Genomic DNA, 26,015 nt, shown 5'->3' with positions numbered 1-26,015 from the left:
AAAACTACGAAAACACGACTTGCTCGTTGTTATTATAAAAATAATTATAGTACATAAAATGAAAATTCTGACCATTTTTATACAGGTTTCACTATAAACATCTTATATTTTGCATCAATAGACTTTTCCCATGTTAAATCTTTCAAATGTGAGAGAATCAGGTCCAGCTCTCACTAGCCTGACCTCTGCCATTTATTTTATCCAAGTAAAAGCACCCCGAGAGTAGTGCACTCTGGTATTTTTCTTGTAAATCTTTCCTTCAGATTTTTACTTAAAGCATCCTAACTTCATAAATATTAAGTACCGACGGCACTTCTACGGGGATTTACTTTAATAGATGAACACCAGCACTATCTGAATTTGAATTAGCAACTATCTATAAGTCGAGATAGTAAATCTGAGGAGGCATTCAGTACCTACTTTTGTCACTTAGTGCTTTTTTATGCCTGACATGCTTTCTGTATGCAATGGATACGCTTTAGTGTCCACAAAAGAGTTTTAAGGTTCAATTTCCTGCCTTAATTAGCATATTATATTATGGCCATTTTGTTTTATTTCCATTGATGTGTCTGATTTATGTGCACTCACTGAAAAAGCTCTGAAAACTCATCTGCGGGGCTTATTGAGGTGTCTGTGCATGCACTTAAAACTGGTGCCTAGACAAAGCAGAACAAAAACCTAATCACTTTTTTGTTGTTTTTTATCACATGTTGTTTTGTTTAGCCTGTGTGTAATGCTTGTGTGTGAGTGGATGGTCGGATGTGGGCTCATCTTTAGTCATGACATGAAGCTGCTGTGTTTCATCTGCAGCAGGTTTCGGTGTAACAGAGCAGCTGCAGTTTGCATCTGCCTGTAGTGCAGATGCTCTGCTGCATCTGACAAAGAAAAAGGAAAGAAAGTTGAGCCTTGTACTACCTTTCCGACGTACTGCTTATCGGTCCCGGTGTACTCCTCCAACAAAAAGAACTGGTTCCACATCCAACCTCGCTTAGAGCGTCTCAGTGGCACTCCGTTGGCATCCTGTCCTGTCAGTCCTGACCCCCTCCGCCCCCCTGTAGTCCTTCTCAAGGCCCTGAGCCCTTGACCTGGAGAGCTGAGGTGGACCATGGCCCACAGCACCATTAATATGCAAACTTTCCTTCTATCCATGGCCACGCCACCACAGCCTTCTGTTTTCTTTCCACTCCTCAGTGGTCTGTGTCCAGGGTTTTTTTTTTGTTTGTTTTCAGTCAGAGTATCGGATCAGTTCTCATGCTGTAATCTACTGAAGCAGGAAAGGCTCCTCAGACTCACATTGGGCGGCAACCAGCATCTAGAACATTTACAAAGACAAAGCAGAGTGTCAATATTGGGAGGAGAGGAAGTAATTTGTTACTGCACAAGCTCTCGTTTTGTTTCATAACCTGTCGTTAACACCAGCTTAGTCTTCAGTGCACAATAACAAACATATATCTTTAAACACATCTTAAGAATCTACTGATATGAAGATCTATGAAGTCATTTTATAGCCACAAAACCTCAATCTTAAACATAAGGAAAAGAAGGAATTTATATTAGAAATGCAAAAAAAAAAAAATCATTTCACAAAGACATTTCCATCCAAATCCTTGCCTTTACATTTCCCTTCACTTCTCATCGCTGAATCGCTTCAGTGAGCTTTCACTTTCCCTCCAGATGGAACTGATCAGCAGGAAAAAACCTGCGCGCTACAGGTGGTTTACTGCTGCTGGGAGCTTTCGTTTGCTTTCGCAGGTGAACTGAAATTAATTAGTTGTAGATTTTGTAATGAGCCAAACCTTCAGCAAGGTGCAGCTTCTCAAATGTGAAGATTGGCAGTTTCTCTGTGCTTTACCACATTTCCTAAAATAAACATTGGTAGTCTCGACAGTTAATAGCCATGGGTGTGGTTGATATGAACAAACACAAGCTGTACTCCAAATGAAAGACAAAAATAAATAAATGGCTGAAAAAGTTTCACAGAGACAAACCTATAAAACAACCCAAAAGATGAAGATTCATTTTTGTTTTGGAGGCAGTCCAATGCTTGGACTTTTTGATCATTAAAACGGCTGCACAAAGTTTTCCAAGTCAGGTGCATCTCCAGAGCTCCAAGAGAACTGCTATCAAGAGCTCAAACCCACGACAATAAATAACTTCAAGCATGTAGGCAGCAACGGGTTTGCATTTTTCTGAATTCTATCACAATTAATTGCTGTATTATGAAAGTTTGTATGTAATTACCAACTTGACCCCTTTCTCGTCGCAGACCGATTCCATTGTGCTGCCATTTTCTTTCTGTCTTGATGCTTTGAGGTGGCAACTGACCGTGTGCAGCTGCAAACCTACTAAACAACTATTTCAAAGGAAATATATTTCAAGTTCATTGCACAGAGCTGCAGTAATTTGGGTTGTGCTGCAGTCTCCAACTAGTGTTTTCCCTAGTGTGTCTGCAGCATTATATTCACAGTTAATTTGGTCATGCAGTGCTTGATTTTCATGTTGCATTAGTGAAGCTGTGACAACATGAGTGCAGTGGGTAACTGGTTTGCATCTCCATTTTAGGAGAAAAGAATTTACATAAAAAACGCAATAATAATAATAATGAAAATCATCATCCATTTGTCATTGCTTGCTAAAGGCAGTGACCCATTAAGAGCAAATGTAAACATATCAGTGCAAGGCTTTGTTGAGTTAACATGATCACTTATTCTAATCAAACAGAAGGACTTGCAAATAATATTTGGCCTCTAATACAAGGCTGATGCAAATATAGCAATGCTGGCCTGTGCAGCTTAGATAAATAAATGCCCCGGGCATTGTTTAGGAAACGTTGTATATCATTATAATTTCAACATTTTTTACATTCTGTGAATAATAGAAGTGAAACTATCTAAATGCATCACCTTGGGATTATTTAAAAACCAACTAGGTGACCCAGAAAAAGCTACATCACCCTTATTTTTTATTCCCATATCAAACCTTACACGTTGAAATCAAAATGCTCACGTCAAAAGATTTCGTGAAAATCAAATACAGGAAAAGCTGGGCACAAGACCAACATGATAACAGGAATGCGAAGGGCAGACACGCTCACATTTCTGTATGCTGAATGTCAGTCATCTGATTGATGGGCAGGCTGAGTGCTGCCTAACACGATAAATTTAAGATTAGTATGTTTGCACATCAACGTATAGGCTTACATCTTGTACAGCATTTGTAGAGCTTTATCTGAATTAAGCCTCTGAATCAACATCTAATAGAGTACACGGCTGTATGTGGAGCGGCCCGTTCTATCTTTTTAAGCAATCTGCTTCTGCACACTTTATCTGACCCAGCAGAATGCCAATGGAGACCCTGGGCAATGTCGAGGCCCGTTTATTACCTTAAGATCAGGGTAAAGATACTGAACAAAATGACTGTTTGCAAACCATACAGAATGGCCCTTACGTGGGCGGCAGAATATCTGCGCTCTGTCATTTCTCCCACCCATTCTCTTTTTCTGTCCGCTGTCCTCCAAAGGCCAGTGAACACTGGCAAATGTAAGAGGGAAACGAAACAAGAAGAACAGCAACAGGACGGAGGTGGAGGAGGAGCAGAAGGTAAAAAGAGAAAGAAAGCCATGTATTATGCTTTTGTTCTCATTATTCCTCAGCGGCTGGGCGATATCCAGGCCGCCAATGTTCCTCAGCTGAGGTTTGGTAGGAGGGTTATCAGAGGGTCCGCTGGGGACCGTCTGCAACGTTCCTCCATATCGCGTGCTCTCAGAAGGTGGGAGCAGAGGGATGAGGGGCCTGGGGAGAGGGGCAGTGTAGCCCCAGTGTAAGGCAGGTTTGGTCAGCTTCCCTGCGCAGACTATATCAGAGAATGAGGAAACGATGTCTCTGGACATGAATTAAGTACCCTGACCTGCATGCAGAAGTGCAGCCAGATAGACTGAAGGGAGTGAGAGAAATGGAGCGAGAGAAGAGCAGGGAGAGGAAAGGTGTCGGCTGATGGGAGCAGAGCCGGTAGTGTTGTGCTGTTACAATACCAGAGTTTTTGCTGTAGATACAACACCTTAAGTTTAGTTTAAAATCTGATGCTGCAGAAATAAAGAAGAAAAAAACCCCACACATCAAACAACCGCTGAGATTCATACAAAACAGATGCCGCACTACATCGACTGGGACAGCTTTGCAGCAACTTTTGTACAGGGATTTTGATGTTGGTTGGGTGTCTTTGTAGCGGCTGCATATTTCTCCACTGTGCCAGTCTGTCAAGCTGTTTGTGGTGAAAAAGATTCGGTTCAAAACATAATGGAGAGTTTGATGCAATTGTGTGTTTTCAGCTTATTTGGCAATGTCTGCTGCATTGGCAGAGGTTCACGAAGACAGTTTGAATGTCTTATTTACTTTCACTCCTACAAGCCGATCCCAGAGATCAGCCAGGGCACAGACTCCAACGTCATGTAAAGATGCTTGTCGACTGAACTGTTTTTATTAACAATGCTGCAGCATGCTTTTGTTTGCCTTCCTTACATACCCAATGAAAAGAAAAGCGTCTCCTGGTGAGCTGGAGATCATCACAAAGTTTATCGGCAACCTTGTTTTGACAAAAGTTGAGATGCCGTGCAAAATGTAAACCAGGATACTGACTGGGAAGTGATTTAAACCATACACTTCATTGTATATCACAGATAGAAATGTGTGTATACATCTTTTTCTTTTTACTTTGGGCAACAGCATTTCGAGCTTCAGAGGTTTAAGACTCTAGTACTACCCAAACCCAATGTTTTACAGAAAAGCAAAACAGATTATTTTCTAAAAGAAATATGATTTTTTTTTGATGTGTGTCTTGGAAGAAGACTTTAATGAAAACAAAAACTATGTTTTCTGATTACCACGGGTTAGAGTTAAGGCTAGGGTTAGGACTGCTGGTTAATGCCTCAGCATCCAAAACTCAAAGCAATTCATATTGACACAAAGAGATTTTTGAAATTCTCTGAATCTCTTACTAATGTTATGCAGCATAGTTGATAATTTCCCCAGATTAATGCTAATAAGTCTTTCACAGTGGTGAGCCCGTTTACTTCTGAAATAGATGTGATTTTACTATTTTACACCCAATAATTTTACTGTTGTTGGTAATTAGTTAAATGTTGTCTTTACATTGTTTTTAATGAAAAACATAGTTTAAACGCTTTAAAACATTTTTATGCCCAAACCTTTATATTACATGTAGCACTTCTAAAACCAGAAGATTTTCAGACACATGTGTAGGTGTGCAATACTTTTTCCACAAGTACAATATTGTGCAAAAGGCTTGAATCACCCCTCATTATTATATCTTGCTAGGAAAATGGGAAATAGATGTGTTAATAGTATTAAAAAATAGTAAAAAATAGTAATTTATTGAAACATATAAGGCAAAAAGAATTTGTACAATCCTTGAATATTTGGCATATACACAATAATACAATAGTTCCCCAGGCTTCTTCAGAGCTCTTCTTTGAATCTTGCCTGGTTTTTGTTCCATCCTCTGTGAAGATGATGCCACACTGCTTCAATAATGTTGAATCTGGGCTCTGAGGAGGCCAATCCATGACTGATTGGTCTGTTTGGTATTTCTGTCATGCTAAAAAATAAAGCTGTTGCCAATCAGATGCTTTCCAGATGGTATTACATGGTGGATCAACATCTGTTGGTACTTTTTTTGTCTTCATTGTTCCATCAGTTTTAGAAAATGAAGCCCAACCATAACAAAGCCTCCAATGTGTTTTACTGCAGACTCTTACTGTTCTATTGCTGCTGATTTGAGTCTAGCTCTGGTGTAATTTGGCGTTCCTCGTTTTGTTCAAGTTTCTCTTTTATGCCGCTTCTTCTTTTGTTCGCCACTTGTTTAGTCATTTAAGGACACACTGCACACCATGCTGAGATATACCAAGTTTTTAGCTAATTGGTCTTCTGCAAATAACCTTGCTGGTATAAAAATACTATTTTATGCAAGTCAAACTGTGTTTTCTTTGGCATTTTTCATAAATTGATCTAAAGAAAAGGGAAAAAATTATGTGTTCTCACCACAGGCTGCTAATAACAAATATACAATTTCAAATTGGTTATTTGGTAAGTTGCCTGTTATGTGTTGACACAACGGTCCTTAACAAACACAGAAAACACTGTAAATGGTAATTTTCAAGGAAGAGGTGAATGTCTTCAGAAAGCCTAGAGAGCTACTGGTCAACACAACTTTAAAAACGTGGCAAATTGCAAAGACGTTTGGGTGACTCAAGACTTTTGCACAGTATTGTATTTAATTTAAAGGCCAAAACGTAGAGATATTTAGTTTAGACTTGTATCCAAGTTTCTTGAATATGAGAATCCATATGTGAGAAACAGTACCCATATTTAACTTGATATATACTAGAACCTTAAGCAGATAAACGACTATTAAAAAGACATGCTGATGAGTTTCCATTGTCCTTTTAAGGAACAAGTTACCTTTTGTACACATTTCAAAAGAGGACTGATCAGAATGGTCTTAAAAACTAACCATCTCTTCAGTTTCACAAGTGTTAAGTTGTTTATGACAAAAGAAAAATATCAGTAGAGCTGCTGCTGTTTATTTTTTCTTTGTATTCACAAGCGTGAATGATGGCGTGTCTTGTGGACTGCATTGTGGCACGACTTCAGAGAAAACCAGATTCTGTGATCTGTTAAACAAATGTCAAACCGAGTGTTTGTTTATGTCGCCTAGATGAGACGCTGAACTTCTGCATACAGGACACACGTGCCTAAAGTTAGATATCAGGTACTTACTGTGACAACACTAAGGGGCAAAAGGGGTGGGGAGTGAAGGAGAGGTAGAAACGTCCTGTCAGAGCAGCGTCAGCAGTCAGACTAGGAGACTGGCCCATCCATTACGCTACCTGTCTTCTAGAGGCAGCCAAGGCATGCCCTGTTTTCCCCTTATGAGGCAAATTGAAACTGGGGGTTAGGTCCCCTCTTTCTCTTTTCCCTCATGCGTTGCAGTTTATAGCAGTCCCCCCTCCTCCCCCCTCTCACATCTCCATCCCCATCCCCCGGCGTATGCCTGCTTTGCTTGCATAGGCCTAAGCTGATATGCATTATCGCTGGGCTTTTTCGCTGAAAGCCAGTCACTTTGCATGTGTCCTCTGCCTGGCTCAGCACGGGGTGGGGAGGGTGGGGGTGGGGGGAGACTTCCAGGTCAACAGTGCGTGCGCTGATGGAGGCAGGTGAAAGTGAGATGGACTGTCAGGCTTCTTAATAATGCCCGTAGAGAAATAGTCTCTCAGACCACCACCCTCCGCTTTCTACTGCAACTCACAGGCCAGACGCTCTGTTTCCTATCCAAATTTGTAAGATGACTGGATGATTTTTCCCCTGCTCTCTCTCTAGTTTTTTCCCTTTTTCATTTCCCTCCCCCAACTCCCTGCTCTCTCGACTTTATGAATTTACTTAATTGACGCTGGAGAGGAGCATGTGGGACTTTGTGCTATTGATTTGCTGTAGGCTTCAGCGTGGTTGGAAATACCAGCCAGTCTCTGGGGTGGACTCATGAAGCTTTCTACCTCCAGTCCCTCAGCACTGGGAAGCCGGCCTTTTCAATGGATTTCTTCATAATGTCACTGTGGAAAGCTAATGCTTTCACTACATAGAGGGCTCCACTGTCCCTAAGGAGCGCTCGCCCCATGACCACATTTGTCATACCCTAGAAGCCATATTGTACAGTCCCCTGCTCTGATAATTCTCTTGACAAGGGACCACGACCAGGAGTAAGTCAGCTAAAGCTTGATTTTTGCTACGTCAAAAAATGTCACGGCTGGTTAAGAATGCTGCGGTGCCACGTGGAGCCCAGTGGCTACGACAAAAACGCTTGCCTCTTTACATTTATACTCTATGAGGCTGACGTTGAATGAAAGAAAGGATGGAGATTTATGGGAATTTCTGGTTTCTTTTAACTTGGATCTTATTTTCAGTACTAAAATACATCATTTGTATTTGCCTTCCTTAAAGAAGTCTGAGAGATCAAGAGAACGCAAAACTTAAACTAGATACACCAAACCCAACTGAGGTCAAATTAGTTGGCAGAAAAAACAAAGAAGAAGAGAGAAAGATATCACTCTTGTAACAATGTGTCTACTGCATCCATCACAGTATGCAGACTGACTGTATTATACTATGAACAACAAAACTTGGGTGTGCACATTTTGTGTGTTTACCTAACGCCTCTCAAACAGCCCAACAGCGCAGTCATAGACCCCGTGGGAACCACAGGACTACGGAAAAATGTGCATTCCATGACTGGCTGGAAAGTGATTCCTGTGCGCTGCTGGGTGCTGCATCAAAAACCGCCTTATGATTGCTATGGTTACAGACAGTTTCCAGACAAGTTGGTGTCTTGCGTGCAACCGCTCGCCAACTACTCGTAAAGTGGTAGCGAAACATAAAAAAGGATGATCCAAATGTAAAATGAAGAACGTTCATCTGCAAAGTAAAATTTGTGCCTCACCGCTGCAGCCAACATGTTTCAAAAAGTGCAACTTTTACTCACTTTTCACACTTTTATTACTGCATGAGTAGATGGTGAGTGTTTGGAGACGCAACAACATGGTCTGTGCAAACTATAGGCACCAGTGGGAATCTGCTGGTGATCAAAGCAATTGCAAGGAGGGTTTTGGTGCAGTGCTGCATACCTCTTTGCAACCAATTTCACCAAGCAGCTGTCGGCGATGGCTTGCCAACCAGCTAGGTCACTCTCGGCCGGTTGTTGCCGGGGGCGCAGGCCTTTGTGACTTAAGCAGCAGCCTCTGATGCTGAAAATTGAGGTCACTGGTGCCAAAACTGAACAGAGTACATTAAGCTTAACTGAAAAACTGCCAAACTGTTGTATAAATATCAAAGAGCTAAATATATGTATGTATGGTACAAAAGTGATTTTGGTATCTATAGCTAAGTTCCCGATTTGTAACAACAATAGTTACAGGTTAATCTTCCTATTTTAATTGCACTGAGACCAAATCATGGATTATTGTGGTGTGGCCACTCTGATGGACAGGCTCCTGTTTCAGCTAGCTGTCTGATTTTCCATTAAGCATACTTGATGCAATTATTAGATACATAATACAATTTTCTCTACCAGTAATAATTATACATTCAAGAAATCCACATTGAAGTATCCTATTTGTGTTTTACTCAGAACTAAATAGCAGGTATTTATGTTTGTGCCATGCACTCATTTGGTCTATGCATTCGTCCAGATAAAAGGCAGACATAGACAATATGCATAGACTGTGGTCACTTCTGTGTGCAGAAAAACAACATGGCAGTGGCCAGAACGCCATAAACAAAACAAACAAAACCAATTAGCGATGCTGCACCATTATTATGCAGTTTAGGATTTTAACTCCAAATAAAGTTCATCTAAAGGTTCTGCTACTTCCTCTGTGTTTCTAGATCACACTTACGGTGAGTACAATGTAATTAAAACTGAGAAAACGGAGAAATTATGGTGGAGGACTACAGGCTAAACACAAGCCGTAATTAACCCTAATTTTCTGTTAAAGAAAGAAGAACCGGAGCAAAAACGTGTAACCGAAGAATAAAAATGAGTCTGCTCTTGTTCGAGCCATCTTCCTCGAACGCCCATTGCTGTAGGTGAATTTTGAAACAGAGGTCTCGTCTTTCCCTGTTTGCTTTCTCAGGGAGCACCATCGTCATAATGAAGGTGTGTAATAGAACATGACACCATAATTATATTCTCCCAGTTAAGAGGCAGTGTTTACAACAAGCACAAGGCTGCCTTTATTTTCTCCCTCCTTGCACACACACACACACTGGCTGCCTCGCCTGCCCCGTCTTCACTTCATATCATGTGCCATTTAATTGCATTAAAAAAAATGCTTGATGAAAAAATGAAAAAAGTAAATTGCTTTAAATTGCCTGTCACAGATTGTGTGGAGTCACCATAGAGCAATAAGACTTGTGCTTTGTGGTGGGTGCTGGGTAAGCAAGATTAATGTGTCTGCTGCCAATTTTAGAATGCCCCATGATTCTGCGCTCAAAGAATTGCCTGGGATAACATTTTGAATCAGAGCAATTAGTTATTAAATGCATCTATCGGGTTTATCGAACACAGGACCGTGAGGATAGAGACAGGGACAACGTGAGCTGCACAAATGCATTCATCAATACATATTGGATCTGGCCAGCTAATGGCCTTTTCTGTGAACATGGGCTGTTACAAACAGTGGGCCTGGGTGGCATTTTAGCCTAATCTAGAGTAGATTACTCCTCCTCTACTTCTCCCACCTTCTCTTCTCGTTTTTTTTATTTTTCCCTAACGAGGGATATGAGCGACACGGCAAAGCACCCTATCGCGCCCGTTGAGCCGAAGACTTGCACAGCAACCCAGAAAAAAACCCCGGGGGTGCAATTAAAAGTGAGAGAGGAGAATGTCAGCCGAGTGGCTGAGCAAGGGAGACGGGAAGGAGGAGGAGGAGGGTTGGGAACTGGTGCCACAGGTAACCTGGTCATGTTACAATCCACAGAGGAGGCCCTTATAAGGCTGCTAATGTGAGGAGGTGTCAGCAGCAGGTTGTTCTCTTTGGCCTCCCCGTTTCCTCGTCCTTGCTTCATCTCAGACTCGGTTTGTTAAGTCCAACTCAGAGTGGATGTCACAATCCATGTTATGCCACTCGCTGGAGAAATAGACAGCCTAAATTCCAAGCGTGAATAGGGAAACACTCGACCCAAATGTGGGAGTCTCCATTTGTCTTATTGCCCATGTGGGTTAGTGGTTCACAACCGACTTCCCTGAAGCCAATTATGAAAAAAAAAACTGAGCATCTGGGTGAACTTTTGCTCCCTTTTCCCGTTTTTGCAGCAAAATGGAAACCAAGACAGGAAAAAAAGCAATGTCTTCACAACCCTGTCAATATATATTGATCTTTTGTTTAGCTGAGAAACTCTGTCTAGACACACTGTCACATTGTCTTGAAAATAACTTCACTCCACTCCAATCTGATGTACAGACGTGCCCACTGCCTCACAGATTAAGGCAAGGAAATTGAACACTAAAAGGAGATTTCAGACAGATGGGGGATATTACCACAAAAGAAATTATATATTTAAAAAAATCTCCACAGATTGAGGAGGCCAAAATCATCATCATAAAACGCTGCAGAATAAACAGCTGAAAATCCCCAGTCAAATCGGAATGCAAAGCTGAACTGAAATTCCTCGCTGAACGCCTGCAAAACACCAGAGTCCTCTAGTCGAAATTAGGATTCAACCTGCAACATTGGAATAGCACCAAGATTTAGTTAAAGTTGCTCTAAGTCCCCTATCTGCTTCTAAATAGCACATTAAGTTTTCAGCAAAGATGTGTTACCAACAATTACCCCTATTCTCAGGGAAAGGATGTTATTAGATGTTTATCCACAGACTAATAATATATCTGAGGAAATATTTAGAAAGAAACGGGATGCGCTGCGTGTGAATCCGATAAATTGTAGACTATGTGATTAACCAATTTCCGGATCATACGTGTCGGGGATGTGAGGCTGTGCTTTTGAATGGACGACAGTAATCGAAACAAATTAGCTCATACTATCCCTGTCACACACACACACACATGCACACACAGATAGGGGGAGACCACAACATTCATCCCAGTGCACCGCTCCAGAGCTCACTGCAAACACATTACCTTGCCTCGCTGCCCAAATGCATACCAAATAACCCATATAAATCATACAATCTGGGCCAAGTCAATGAGAGCTATTTTGCCTGTTTTTCTAGTTATTTCCACTGTGCCATCATTCAGCAGAGCCCGCATCACTCAGACCGAGGCTCTCACAACCAAAGCTGGAGTGGCCCAGTTTAAAAGCCACAGAGGGCTCCTGAAGTAACCATTCCTCCAGCACACTTGATTTTATATGTCTCTTCAGTCTAGACTAAATTGTGGGTTGCCAGCTCTCCACACACTGCTTGGTCTTTCAGCTCACTCCCTATTCCTTCTTCCTGTCGTCACAAAAACAGAGATGGGCACCTTTGAACTTACAACAGTGTTTATGGCAAGTGACAGAGCAGCAGAAGAGTATCCTCTCAGTTCCTTCCCCTAGTGTGACATGAAGTGATTCCCAAACTTTCGTTTATCCCACTGAGTCCTGTCAGATGAACCTTTTCATACTCCCCTCAGGTTCAAATCAGCTAATTTAAGTCCATTTTACTGGATTACTCGAAGCTAAGTGATTAAATTCAGCTTATCCTTTAATCAGTTACACTTAGCAAGCTGTCATAACGTTGACTCATAAATACTGCCTGACTACCTCAGCCATTTGTCCACTGCTTACTTACATTTAGCAAACATGTTAGCAAACAGCTTCAACCACTTACCCATTATGTGTGTTTTACCAAACAATTTTATTCATCAATTACTTTTTTAACATTAACAATCTGAAGATGAATTTAAAGAAATTTCCACCTTGTGGGACAATTAAAGGATTATTCTATTCTGTTCTATTCTATTCTATTGTTAAGTACTTGTTTCAACTGCTTATGATTGACAGAAGTAGCTACTTTTATGTCGTTGAAAATCACCAAGAAACACTTTGTCTGCCAAACACTTATATATGATCGGAAAGCCATGTAGATGTTTGGTAAACAATCCATATAGTTCTATAGAAGATAACAGCAGTTATCGCCCCCTGGTGGCCATTAAAAATAATGTAGGTTTAAGGCAAATCTTTTTTTTTTACTGTCGATGCTGTTTATGAACATTTTTGACTGCAAGCCATATCTCTAGTTACTTATTTCAAACTTTTTATTTACAGCTTTACTTATATTTTTTTAACAGTTACAAAGTTTTAATTTGTATCCACATTTTTAGTTTGATCATTTTTAGTTTGATCATTTAACATTTTATTCATATTTTTAATAAACTTTTAAAATATTTGCATTGATTCTTAGCTATTACACAAAAAATGTGTATTAATACTTTTAGAAAACTTTAGAAACATTTTCATGAAAGTTGAATGGGTGACAGTAACATTTTGGCTTATTTATTTATTTATTTATTTATTTGCTATTTTAATAGTAATTACTGTTCTTGGATTTTTTTATATTCTATAACTCTGCAGTTTCTCTCTGAGAAGCACTTTATTTATATAGCACTTTTTTTTAAACAAGGTCATAAAGCTTCCTCTTCTTTGTATTATTATTATTATCATCATTATTATTATTATTATCATTATTATCATCATTATAAGCATACCTCTGAAATAGTTTTATAAATAACCTTTTTATAAAGAGTTCAAAGCGCTTCCATACTACTGGCTGTTCAGATGTTATCTATACTTTTAGTGAGCTTCACTTATTGGCTGTTACCTAACTATACACCTGACTATTTTGTTTGTCTCTACTGCTTAGATCAAACAACTACTCTAGTTAAGCATTACTGTATTAAGGTGGCATGAGTGTGTGACAGATCTAGGTCCAAATAATTACTTTAAGCCCTGAAAAAATATGATTTCAGACTATGACATCATAAACAACAGAGACTCTCACATTTGAGCAAGCAGCTTCTGATTCCACATCCGAGAATTAATTGACTAAATGGGAGCTTAAAATCATTATCTCCCCTCGCCAGTTCTTCAGTTCTGTGCTAGGGGCTAATAAATGGAGGCCTGATTTTGCTAAATGTCCTCGTGAAAAGATTAATAATGTCTAGTACCCTGGTGGCAAACAGATGTGGTTGTCCTCTGCTCGATGGCAGAACAAATGGGCATGAGATGTCCTCGTGCATAAAGAGCAAAGAAATAATAGCTTAATGGCATTCATCCTGTGACACGTTAGCAGATGAGACAGCCTGAGTTGTTTGCTTTCCTATGTGTTCACCGGAGCACATGTTTTGTCACCAGCAGCCGTGTGGTCTAACACAGCCCTCTTCTGAAGGACTGACAATGGCAGAGGGGGGTTAGGGACGGGAGGAGGGAAGAGGCTCAATGGAGGGTCTGCCGGCTTCCTGCATTTCCCACTGTGGCCTTTGTGGTAATACACTGGTGGTTATGGGAGCCTCCGTCTCTATGCAAATCAGTGTTTGCTTCCCAAGTGTTTGCATGGCTCATGTGAAGTCAAGCGCAAGAGTCTGGCTTTTCTGTATATTTAGCCTTGCACAGTCTGGAGGCCAAAAGGCCAGAGAGCATGCATAGGTGTAGGGATAATATTCACAGTAAACCAGGCAATTAAAAGGCTGTTATATCTGTATCAATTACATTGTTTTTCTTCCGTTCTAATACTACCCTTCCAGGATATTAGATTAAGACGGAGCCATTGCTTTTAAATGATGGTACGTCTCATGAAGCAGATGCATTGATTGGGCTACACAAAGGTCAAACTCGGTGCACTGAATTGAAAATCAGTGGAGGAGTTGTGTTCCCACGTTTGTCTCAGCCTCCCTGTTGTGACAATTACACGAAAGGCAGCAACGTGGAAGCACATTTCCATTCAGCCGTATATTGACTGTAACAGCAGGTCAGCAGCAAGGCAGCTACAAACACAATCGTCACAAAACCCTAAATAATACATGGAGCTAAAACAAAGACATCACCAACTTAAAATATGACCCCAATAAAAGGCTGCACAGAGAAAATGTGTTTCCCCCTTTGACTAAGAGTAATGACCTTCCCACAGAAGCCCACCATAAAAATCACACAGAGACAGTTAGGAGCACCTGTTTTTATATTATTAACAGTTGAGGCTTTACACATGTTCACAAGCTAGAGACATGCATGGCTTTTGACTCTTCGTAAATTGGACAAAATTCCTCTCAAACCGCACCCGACTAAAACCAGCGAGGCAGCCGAGTGTCAAGAAAGCCATTTGTCACGGGCAAGACTCCTGCAAGGATATCAGCCTAGCCTTGGGATAGAAAAAAGCACCACAAATGAAAACAGTATAAATTGTATGAATACCACTCAAGAATAAGCCGCAGACTTTGTGAAGGCTTCTGAATTTAAATGGCGCATATAAATACATATTTTGGTAGCAATGCTCCTTAAGAAATGAAAGGAGGGTATTTGCTGCCTTCTCCTTTTTGAACAGATCCGGCTGGTAAATAAGGGTCTTTCAATCCGACCACGTCAAAAAAGATTCAGGCATCGTCTCAGATGCAGAACAGACGGCCATGATCTCCTCTGACCTTAATTGTTACTCATGTTTATTTACCTCTGCTCGTTACCCCTGAGGGACAGCGGCCTCATCACTAAAATGAGCGCTGAGATGGCTTGCTTTTTTTGTTTTTTCTTTTCAATTCCACTCCCGGGAATGGATGACTCTAATGAACAAAGAAGCCCGATTGATCCGAGTTAGCGTTTGATTCCCCGGCACTGCCGAGGCCCACGCTTCAATATGCTGGCCTGCCAGCAGAGCACCCCTTGAACTTTGCTGTACACACATCTTTAATCACACTCACCTTTTCCATGGCTGGTGTGACTTCCAGCTTATTTGTAATTACCAAGCTCCTCGGGGGGGGGGGGGGGTTGGCTCAACAACAGGCCCGGCCATAGGTCAAAGAGAGACACTGTAGCTGGCCATATGGGCTCCGGGGCCTAGGGGCAGAGAGTGGGTGGACGGCCGGCATTGGCACCGGGAAGTTACCAGAATGGTCAGAGCAGGAGATTGAATTATTCAGAGACAGGAGACAGCCTTATCGAGCAGCGGCCACATTGCACTGACGTTTTCACCCCAGTTTCTATTTCCCATTTCACACCTGGACTATTGCCAGATAGGATATGTTCAGGCACCTCGTTTTACCCCAGATTCACAATCACCAGCCACCAGTCAAAAGAGGGTATAGTGCGTTATCTATCACCACCTTACCACCCGCAGCACCTCCTCCCTTCCCTCGTCTGTTGTCACCCAAGCAGCAACAGCATGGTGTTATTACAGATAAACAATCAATACTGCATTAACGTGTCCGCGGAGGCTAGCCGGCGTTAAACAGGCAGACGAGGAAAATAACTCAAGCCAATGTCTCGTGGACTTCAAGCATTGCTCACATATATACACGTACGGTGTATATAAAACTCAAGCTACTTTCTTTCATTATCCCCAGCCATCATTTCTTTGTGTTTGAGGTCAGTGGATACATTTCTTTTCCTTCCTCTCCTCACTGGTCACAGAATAAAACTCCACTGCATTAAAGAAGTAATACCCTACTTTATAGCAAAGGTGACCATGGATATTGGAGAGCAGGGACCCATACGATCGATTTGGAGCGAGGAATGGAAATTTTAACATGATTCCCAGCCAGGCATTTTAACTTGGGGAGTACTGGACCCTCTCTTTTGATGATTGCTTCCAATCCGACTTCCATTTCAAAATTCTGACGACGTCTTTATTTGGGGAAAGGGCAGCGAGCGAGGCGAGCCCTGGTGCCTCGCTGATGGCTGTGTGGTCCTCTTCCTCTTTGCAAAGCTTCTGTGCGGCACATTTGCATCTACATTCCCAGTGCAACTGAAAAAATGAAGGCTTTTCTTTTCTTGGTCCAGAACTTCTGTGAAAAAATGAAAACAAAGGCTTTCTTATGAGGAAGCCTTAATAGTCCCTCCCTCTCCCAGACTGGAATTAAATACTCTTCATTCCATCCTCATTCATTAAGCCCCCACGCCCACAACCTTAACACCATACGGGGCTATGAAATACTTCGCACACACAAAATAAAGGAGTTGGACTTGGCTGAATGAGTGCGGCGACTGTTTACTAATACTGCTGCTCACTCTGCTTTATTACAGAGTGCCAGGCTTTCCATTACTGCGAAGGGAGAGAGAGAAAAGGAGGAAGAAGCAGAGGAGGGAGCGGGCAGCATGGAATAAAGCGAGAGGGAAAGAGAGACTGCCAACGTCAGATTAAAAGAAGAAGAAGAAGAAGAAGAAAAAACCACGGCTCAGTTGATTTACACCTTCATTACTCTCCCCTAACTCTGCTTATTGCAAATCATGATGCTGCTTTATGAGCTGAATCCTCTATTACGACAAGGCCGGGAAGACAGTGCTTTAGTCCATAAAGCAACCGTACAGTAACCGCCACCCGGCAGCACCCGACCCACTCATCCTCCCGCCCCAGCTGCCAGGGGGAAGGGAAGCGAGGCAGAGCCCAAGTCGCTGCCGAAACTTGTTCTAGCGCGCAAATCCCGAGCTTGCTCGCTTGTCCCCTTCCTGGCCGCTTGCCCGTGGACAACACACCCCGATATCTCCGAGCCAGATGCCAAGGAAGTGTGACGCAAAGCTCTGTGGCTACGTCTGGAAGGAACTCACAGCGAGTGTTTAATGTTACGTGAGCGCTGCCATATTTAAGTCAACAAACATGTAGGCCATTGGAGGCGTGTGTTTACTGCTTCCCTGCCACCAAGTGAGGAGGTGCTACTGATGCGTTTACTCGAAGAGCCTTTGGGGGATATGTGTGTATTTAGATAGAGAGCAGTATGGCTTTTTAAAAAAAAACTTTTATTTATTGAACCAAGGGGAGGTCTTCAGAGCACACTTGCTCTTTTTCTTGCTGTGATTGAATTTGTGAGTGTGTGTGTGTCAAGAAAGAGACGGCGAAGGAAGCCGGGTGCAGGACCTAAATAATCAGCAGATAGGCTGAGGCATGTAGGTGAGCGCGGGTGTCAGTGTGCTGATGTAAACAGGGCGCCTGTGCAGGAGGCACCCTGGATGGAGGTTTGTTCTGTGTATGTAACACGCTGCTCTGGCTTGGCCTGTCTGACTCCCATCTGGAACAGAGTTGACAGAAAAGTTGACAGATGCTTCACCGACGTCCATTATTTATGAGACTGAGGAGATCCACACTGCATTTCACAAGTGTCTGCTTCTGCTACTGTAGGTCGAGTTCTGACATTGTACTCCGTGTGTGTGCGTATGTGTGTGTGCGCGCACCTGCTGCCTCATGTTTGTGTGCAAAGGCTGATGAACCGGTAGCTCAAGGTATCATATCCACTTTTTTGCACATTAGCTCAAGCACACCAATGTGTGCTTGGGTACTCTTGTTTGCACATTCACTCTAGTGAACGCCAGACCTAAGTAACCACTCCACCTGCCTATGTGAGTCTAACCCTTGACCTCTGGAGTGTCACTATATCCCTGGTAGGCAGGCTCAAGCACGGAGGACCGTACACCAGCAGGCTCCGGCTCTCTTAAAACCCACTTAAAGGCTTACAGCTGGGAGGCCTGACCATCGGATTGAATTAAGGCTATGATTAATTGAATCTAGTGGTGAGTAACTTGAATGACTGATGTCTCGTAGGACCAAAGGTCCAGACACAATGCTTCAGAGTAAAGCTATATTCATTCAGTCAGTGACATCACAGCCAGCTTCAGCGTGCCTGAGGCATGGATGGTTGCCTCTAATATTATTGCTCGAAGTGCCGCTTTAAGCCCAATACCACCGGCGGTTCTGCTGCTCCTGCTCCTAACAGCGCCAATGTTAATGAGAGGCACAATATAATTAATACAAATGGAATGTTTAATGCAATTTTTCCATTTCAAAGAAATTCCCCCGGCATCTTTCCCAACAATGAATTCAACTCTGTTGCATTGTCCTCAGGCAAACAATAACCCACGTTTGGCATTGCCTCCATTAGATCAAACTCAATTATTGCAGAGCGCTTAAAGCTCTTCCAGCACAAGGCTGGACTCTAAGGCTGCCTGCTCCAGCAACGTGAAAGTCCTCCGGCAGGTCCTGGCCCATTTGTCTTTGACGGACAGCGGCGTCAAACAGTAATTGGGCGCCTGTGACACATCTGTTTGTCAGTTATTCATGTCAGAGCACAGTGTTCAGCTGCTTGGGGTCTTAAACAATGACCTTTTCTCAAAGGGGACAGGTTTCCCCCTTATGTCTGAGGGACGCTCAGGGTATTATTTAGCTTGAAACAGCAGCGTTCTGTTATTGGTGTGTCCCATGTTGCAGCAGAAAGCTCCTATTGTGTCCTTCCCCGAGGAATATACAGTCCCACGGCGGCGCACACACTTTGATTCGACAGGTAGCTTGTGCGGAGGTCTTTCTATTTCTCTCGCTCACAATGAACCATCCTAATGTTTTGAGAGGTAGGAGAACAATGGCAGAAACCTCTCTTTTTCACTCCTGAGACTGAAAGTAAATAGGACCTTTGCTGATGTGTTTGCCTGTTCATTTACAGCACCTCAGAATACAGCCTGCACATTGTAGCTCTCTGGGAAGAAAAAGAAGAAGAAAAAAAACAAACCTCACAAAGGCATTCTACAGGACAATAGCACAGCGAAGGAAACAGGCGCACAATAGAGTCCAGATATCATTCACAACATAGACAGGAGACCATTATCCACAGAAGGAGGGGCCCATGTGAAGGTGACAGGTTTGGGAGACAGAGGAATTGTGCGCTCAGTGCTGCCACCAAGACAACAGCATCCCTGAAGCCTAACCTATAAGGACAGGTTTTACTGCGCCAATGCCCGCTGGGTTGAGGTGTTACACGTCATCTGCAATAACCTGGATCATTACTCCTGGAGGCTGTTAAAGGGGAAAATCACATCATTCTGCTTTCGCCGCTGCCAAGAAAAATTGACACGCTAAAAGTCATACAAAGACACACCTCAATATGCACACGCACGAAGGCCCACAAACAACCTCAGCATCGCCCTCTCTCGCAAACAGACACATACGCGTAATTACGCAGCCGCGATCTATCACGTACTGTCAGTGGTGTCTGGGGGGTTAACATACCAAGGCATCCCAACAGCGTCCCACCAGCCAGCGTTGCCTGAAGCTGACAGCTCTCGCTGCTGCTGCCTTGCAGGGGTAAAGTAAGCATCATTATTGCCTTCTCTCACCATACCTCTCTGCACTTCCCTATTTTACAACTCTCCCTTATTTCATCCACCACTCGACCCTTTCCCTTCACTGCCTTCTCTGTCTTCATTGTACTCCAGTCAGGCGCTAATGCTCCTTGTCCTGTGGCTGGACTCTCTGATCTCCTATTACCCTCTCGTCATCCAACAGTCAATATTACCAACTCCCACCCCCCCAAACCCACCCACCTCCTGACCAATCCTCCCCTCTTCCTCCCTTTGCTTTCACAAAAGTCTCAAAAGTCAGACAGACAATTTTGCCCCTCTCCACCCACCCCTTCCACCCCTCCAAGCTCGTCTTCCATACACTTATTAACTAGCTGTCATGTTCAGCAGCCTTCCCCCAGACAGTGTTTAGCGTTCCTCAGTCCTCTTACTGCAGTCAGAGTTAAGCCTCTGGGCTTTGCACAGACAGGAATCCAACTAGAAGGGAAAGGCAGGACCTGCGGACACGATCTGTCTACTGCACTCACTCGCACTCTCGCTCCTGAGCCAGGTACCTCAAAGGCAGCGCTGAAACACACACATCATACAAGACGTTACCTACATGATGGGTTTTCTTAAATTAAACACAGGCGAAGGAGCTAGATTACAGAATCTAAGAATTCATCCAGGGATGGAACAATTACTTGTGATTAACCAAGTTTTCTTAAATGACGCAAGATCCTCTCAAGACAAAATAGCACTCATTTTGGGGTTTAAATTTGTGGGTGAATTTTCACCTCTCTAGGAAGCTACAGTTTCACCTCTGTCACTTAATCTGTATGTCAGCGTGGTGTCTGAAACACCCACGAACAAATTTCCATGAAATTTGCCAGAGAGATCAGCCTCAAGCCTGAGAAGGGTTGATTAGATTTTGATAGTGATCTGGATCTGTGATTTCCACTATTAGATGATTATTGTTTTCCACCCCCACCCACCCACATACTGGATATAGAGATTTAATTCAAAATCCAATCCGCAGTCTAACGGTATGCTCGCTGGGTCAAAAAATCGATTTCACCTCGAATTTAAGAACCAAGGAATGTTCAGTGTCCTTGAAGGTGGGCTCCATCCAGTTTCTGCTCATATTTTCGATGACATCCAGGAAAGAATTCAACTCCTGGGCTCGACTCATTGTGTGGTACCTACAATAGTGGATTTGTCATCTGCCCCGTCGTTCTCCACCCTCCCCATCCCAGGGCAAATGGTGTAAGAAATGAGACGTGGCTGGTGGATAGACTTTCATGCCCCTGCTTTACCAGTGTCATTTCCGCAACTCTGAAATTGTGCCATGGTCTACGGGGCTTTGTTGTAAATCACTATCTCCCACTGTCAGACTGCAGTCTGCTGCACACTGTGGATGCCGGGCTTTCTGCTGCCTCCTGGGTGACTAATATATCTTGTTAAATTGTGCTGAGAAGCGTGCGGAGAACTGTACACCTTCGCTCTTTGTACTGTGTTTGTTTGCTAGCATTTGTGCTTGTGTGTGTGTGTGTGTGTGTGTGTGCGCGCCTCTTTCCATATGTGTGTGAGCCTGCGCCTGTGCATCTGTGTCTACATTTCGTGGCTGAACAGGAAGGTGAGGATGTTACTTTTGCAAATACGTTCGCTAAACTCCACAAGTCTGTCAGGCTTTGTTGGTAATTCAGTTAGATTGCCATTCGGTTAGCTCAACCACCACATAGTGTCGGAGCTGTGAAGCTATCTCTCAGCCACTTCATAATTAGAAAAGCTGTGGAGCCAAGCCACAGTTTGAGGGGGAAGAGGGACCAAAAAAAATGAAAAAACTGTTGGCAGACTGCGTTATTCAACATTGGCAGTGATTTACTGCGTCTCCCACCCCAAAGACACGAATCTAAGTGATTTCATAGTCACATCCGTCCTACTGTGCCATACTGTAAAAAGCTGCACTCGTCTTTTATCACAAGTTCATGCGCTCTTTACTATCAGCTTCATCCAGCAATGTGCATTACATCACACACACACACACACACACACACACACACACACACACACACACACACACACACACACACACACACACACACATACCACATCTCTGTCCAACCACTTTGAAAACAGATTTAGGAGTATATTTCTGTGTAATTGGTGTTCTCCTACACGAAGCAGGAAGTGATAATTAGTCATTGTTAAGTGAGGTATAAATTGTCAGATCTGTGTGGATTTATCTTCTCAGCACACAGAGTGGAGAATAGGCCTTTTTCGGAGGGATTTATACAGACTCTATAGGGATGTTCAACCCTCCTGGCCATCGTCCAGCTCGCAAATCCCTTCAGCTGAAACCTGTCGAGAAGCAGCCTTCGCGTGGCTTAACTGTATCCCATCTAATTCTTGTGTCTTTTTTAGTCATAGCAAATTCACTCTGAGACTCAGGTTGACCTTCAGAGGCAAGGTGAGGGCGGACCCTGACAATACGAATCTAATAACCAGAAGTAGACGTCACAAATTCCTGCCTTCTCTGTGAGTCTGTGGGTGAGAAACACGCGTCTCGCCTTATTTTGGTTTCCATGCAATTACGGATCTGACGGCTCCATAAATAGGCGTCTCTGAAGGGAATCTGTCTCATTAGTAAAGGAGCAAGTTAAGAAGTCACCATTGTGGCAGCAGAAAATTTGCTCTAATGGTCACAAGAAGCCTGGAGAAATAAAAGACAGCGTCACGTATTTAGTGGAAGGGGGGGAAACTTCAGATTTGAAAGGAAGAGAAAAAGAGAAGAAAAACAGAGAGACCTAGTTGGCTGGCACTGAAAGAAGCAACTCCAGATAAATATTTGGCACAAGAAAATCTTAGGAGGAATCCCGGAGCACTCGCAGAACAAACAACGTCATGATTTATTATCACATCATACAGACCGTGACTAATGCACTCAAACAATCAAGGTGCATCTACTGAACTACAATGCCCAGGGGTGCTCTCTGCCTCTGACTTCAAACATTCGTAAGCGAGGCACACACACACAGACGGACACACACACACACATTAGAGCCACTCGCCGTGCACGCAGGCTCAACAAATGCCCACAAGTATCCAAACACGCTCACAGGAGAGGAAAAGAGGGCCGCAGAGATCACCATAGGGGATCGAAGGGTGCTTCAGCACAGACCGCTGGGATGTGATTTTATTAGCTCCAGATGCCACTGCAGAGAGGGCTAGAACCGTTCAATATTACGAGCAGGACACATCAAAATGATGCTGCCCATCTGGAGCACAAATAATGTAATCAGCTCGGGTCACCGGTCATCGTCGTCTGGCCATCGGGTAAACCCACCATCCGGTGACGTCAGCGCTCACAGGGACAGACAGGAGCCGGCCGGCAGAGTGAGACTGGAGCTTTTTGGAATAGCCCCTGAGCTGCTGCACATGCCCCACAGAGGAGAGATATATGTGGGAGAAGAGGGAGATGAAATGTGAGGGGCTGTCTATTGTAATCTGAGCTCTGCTTTAGAAAATGCTGATGGCTGGAATATGTCTATCCCCCCTCCGCCTGTCAAACCAGTTCAGCAATATCGCTTAAAAATGTCTTCATGCGAAGCTCCAGCGCAGCCGGCGCGATAAACACATACATGATGTACTGTATGATCTCCACACACATGCACACATACAGACTGTTTGCAGAGCCTTTAAATATTCAGTACCTGCCATGTTTTCTGTTTGACTTTGATCAGCCACAGATTCGACTCTGTCCCTTTCATCTCAAAACTTCAAACCAGCAAATGAAAAACCTGGACCACAGAAGCTATTCTGGCTAAGACAATCTCCTTTCACCACGCTGCTTTGTGCTATATAGAAACAGGTGGGAAGTTGTTCCTGTAAAAAGGCAAGCAGCGAAGTTAACCCACTATTTTCAGATGTAAAGCTTTTTTCTTTCTTTTTCTCCCTTATCTTCGGATAAGAGGAGCTCTTGTTTGTAATTTTAAAAGCATGTGTGAAGAGGCGTGCTTATTGCAGAATATTCCCCGGGTAGTTTGACAACTCCCCCAAACAACTTCTTGGCTGCCTTCAGGCATATTACCTCAGGCTTACTTTAAGCCAGAGCAATAACTAACATGGAGCAATCTGCAGACAAACAGGAAAGGATGGCGAAACTTTTCCAAGCACAGAATTCAATTTTCAGGATTGTGCAGGGGCTACTGGATTCACCACACCTCTACCCCATCACCATGTCGATACCTGCAAGTTTGGAGTAAAACAGCCAAGTTAATCCCTTTATAGCCTGCCTGCATTATTCAGAGAATCCATTAAATATTTAAAGCCACATCACTGATATCATCTTGTTGTCAATAACGCTGGAGGACATGTTGTTTTTAGAAAACTTGAGTCAACTCCAGGAGTGCCCTCCCCCAGAAAGAGGAAAAGAAAGCAAGGCCTTTGAGCTGATCTCTAACAGCAGAGCAAAAAAAAAGAAGAGGCAGCAGAGCATCACAGTGCGACTGCAGGCGGCCGCAGATAGACAGTCATCCGCCTTTATCAGAGCATGCTGTCCCACCTGCATCGATTCGCATCCCGTGGATTTGCCACTGGCTTCAGCGCGATCATCGGTGGAGAGGGGCGGAAAAAAAGGGAATCTTCACAGATAGATTCACGCGAGCGTCGGGGTGGGGGGTTGGGTTGGGGTGAAGTTTCATACGCGACAGAATAAAAGGCAAAGGTGCGTTGAGAGCCCAGGCCTGCATGATCGCATCACAGGGCAAAAAAGAAGGGAAAATGCGTCGCAGAGGACCTCTGTACCGGGAGGAGCACGCTTCCTTTCTACATCCACAAAAATGAATGAGAATTGCGCACAGAGCCCTTTCACGAAACAGAAAAGTTAAAGAACCCACTGGCCACAGATTGACCCCCGATATAAGTTGAATGAGCAGGCTCTGGACGTGCATACAAATAACTTCGATTCAAACTCATTTCCAATTCAAAGCCCGAAGTTACCCCACTAATTAGTCTCCTCCAAATATGGATTTTCTTTCTCTCTTTCTTTTTTTTTTGCCCCACTTGCGATTTCATTACAATCCACACAAGAGGAAACCGTCTTATAAAGGCGACACGACTAATTCGCTTTGGTCATATTCCAATATAAATTAACCCCGACTCGGACAATACAGCGCGCCGCAAAGACAAGAAGTAACTGTTCGAGCGGCGAATCGGGCACAAATGAGACAATTTCCCACCGGCGGAGAGAAGTTGCAAGCAAAGCTCACCTGATAATGAAGTTTATTCTAGGGAGGAAATGTTCCCGGGGTGTTGAAGGCGCACGTCGGAGCCAAGTGTGTATCCGTTCGCTGCAGCTTTTTTGTTGCCCGTTGTTCCACCTCAACTGCGCGTCTCAGTCGCGCTGCATCACTTCTCGCTGTGGATGTCAGGGAGGCTGAGAGGCTGAGGGGACTCAACCCTCCCATTGGCTGCCATTCACAAGTCCCCAGCAGAAAGGGAGAAGGGGAGGAAAGAAAGAAAGAACGAACGAAAGAAAGAAAGAAAAAAACAGTGCCACACTCCGACAAAAAACTAAACAAAAGGAAGATGGCAGAAAGGGGGAGATTAGGAGCTCCGGTGGGGCGAGCGCGTTCAAGTTTATTAATAAGCTTGATGTTTTATTTGTGCATCTGCATAATCCCCGTGATTAACAGCTGCAAAGTCATAGGTTGACTGCGGGTTGGGAGTCAATCAATAAATCTTTATATTTGCGAAAGCATCCAGTTAGGCTCGCTGCTTCCTTTAAAACCGTGTAAACCACAGATCACGGCTTATTACAATAGCTAATTAAATGTGAGTAACTGTGTGAACTCAAGTGTCATGCCAGGGCAAATTAGCATGTGTCTTAATATGTCCCTATTAAGCCTACAGCTACTATGCTTATGATAAATTCAATAATATGCATGTATTTTCTTTTGTGCGTCCAACAGAGCTGCAAATGTAAATGTACTTAAAGTATGGCTATGAATCAACTCTATGAACTGAATAATGCTGCTGCAACAATCACCATACACTTACTATTAAGGCACTTCTGTTAATAGCAGCCTGACTTTACTGCTGTTTCTACCACTAATACCTCACGATTAAATGCTACCGCAGGACTGTCCTTATTATTATTATTATTATTAGTCGAGGCTTCTAATATTAAAACCTCAATCTAATACAG

At 43.2% G+C, this 26,015-nt stretch overlaps 1 protein-coding gene across 1 annotated transcript in view; it reads right to left on the bottom strand.

The window, feature by feature from the left end:
- The window catches only part of LOC147322270 (cadherin-10-like), a 74,162-nt gene extending 48,661 nt beyond the window's left edge, over positions 1-25,501 (bottom strand). The window contains exons 1-2 of the mRNA XM_086306749.1: positions 25,078-25,501; positions 916-1,312 (exon numbers count right to left, since the gene is read on the bottom strand). Coding sequence (XP_086162875.1) covers positions 916-1,149 — 234 coding nt within the window. The 5' untranslated portion in view covers positions 1,150-1,312; positions 25,078-25,501. The remainder of the gene's footprint in view (positions 1-915; positions 1,313-25,077) is intronic.
- Positions 25,502-26,015: the final 514 nt, after the last annotated feature.

Source organism: Aulonocara sp. 'chitande type north' Nkhata Bay, linkage group LG9, assembly GCF_057382095.1.
Source record: "Aulonocara sp. 'chitande type north' Nkhata Bay isolate Kocher_YH1m ecotype deep benthic linkage group LG9, A_spYH_male_GT1.1, whole genome shotgun sequence".
In the NCBI taxonomy this organism is placed as follows: domain Eukaryota; kingdom Metazoa; phylum Chordata; class Actinopteri; order Cichliformes; family Cichlidae; genus Aulonocara; species Aulonocara sp. 'chitande type north' Nkhata Bay.
This window is presented reverse-complemented; position numbering and strand designations above follow the sequence as displayed.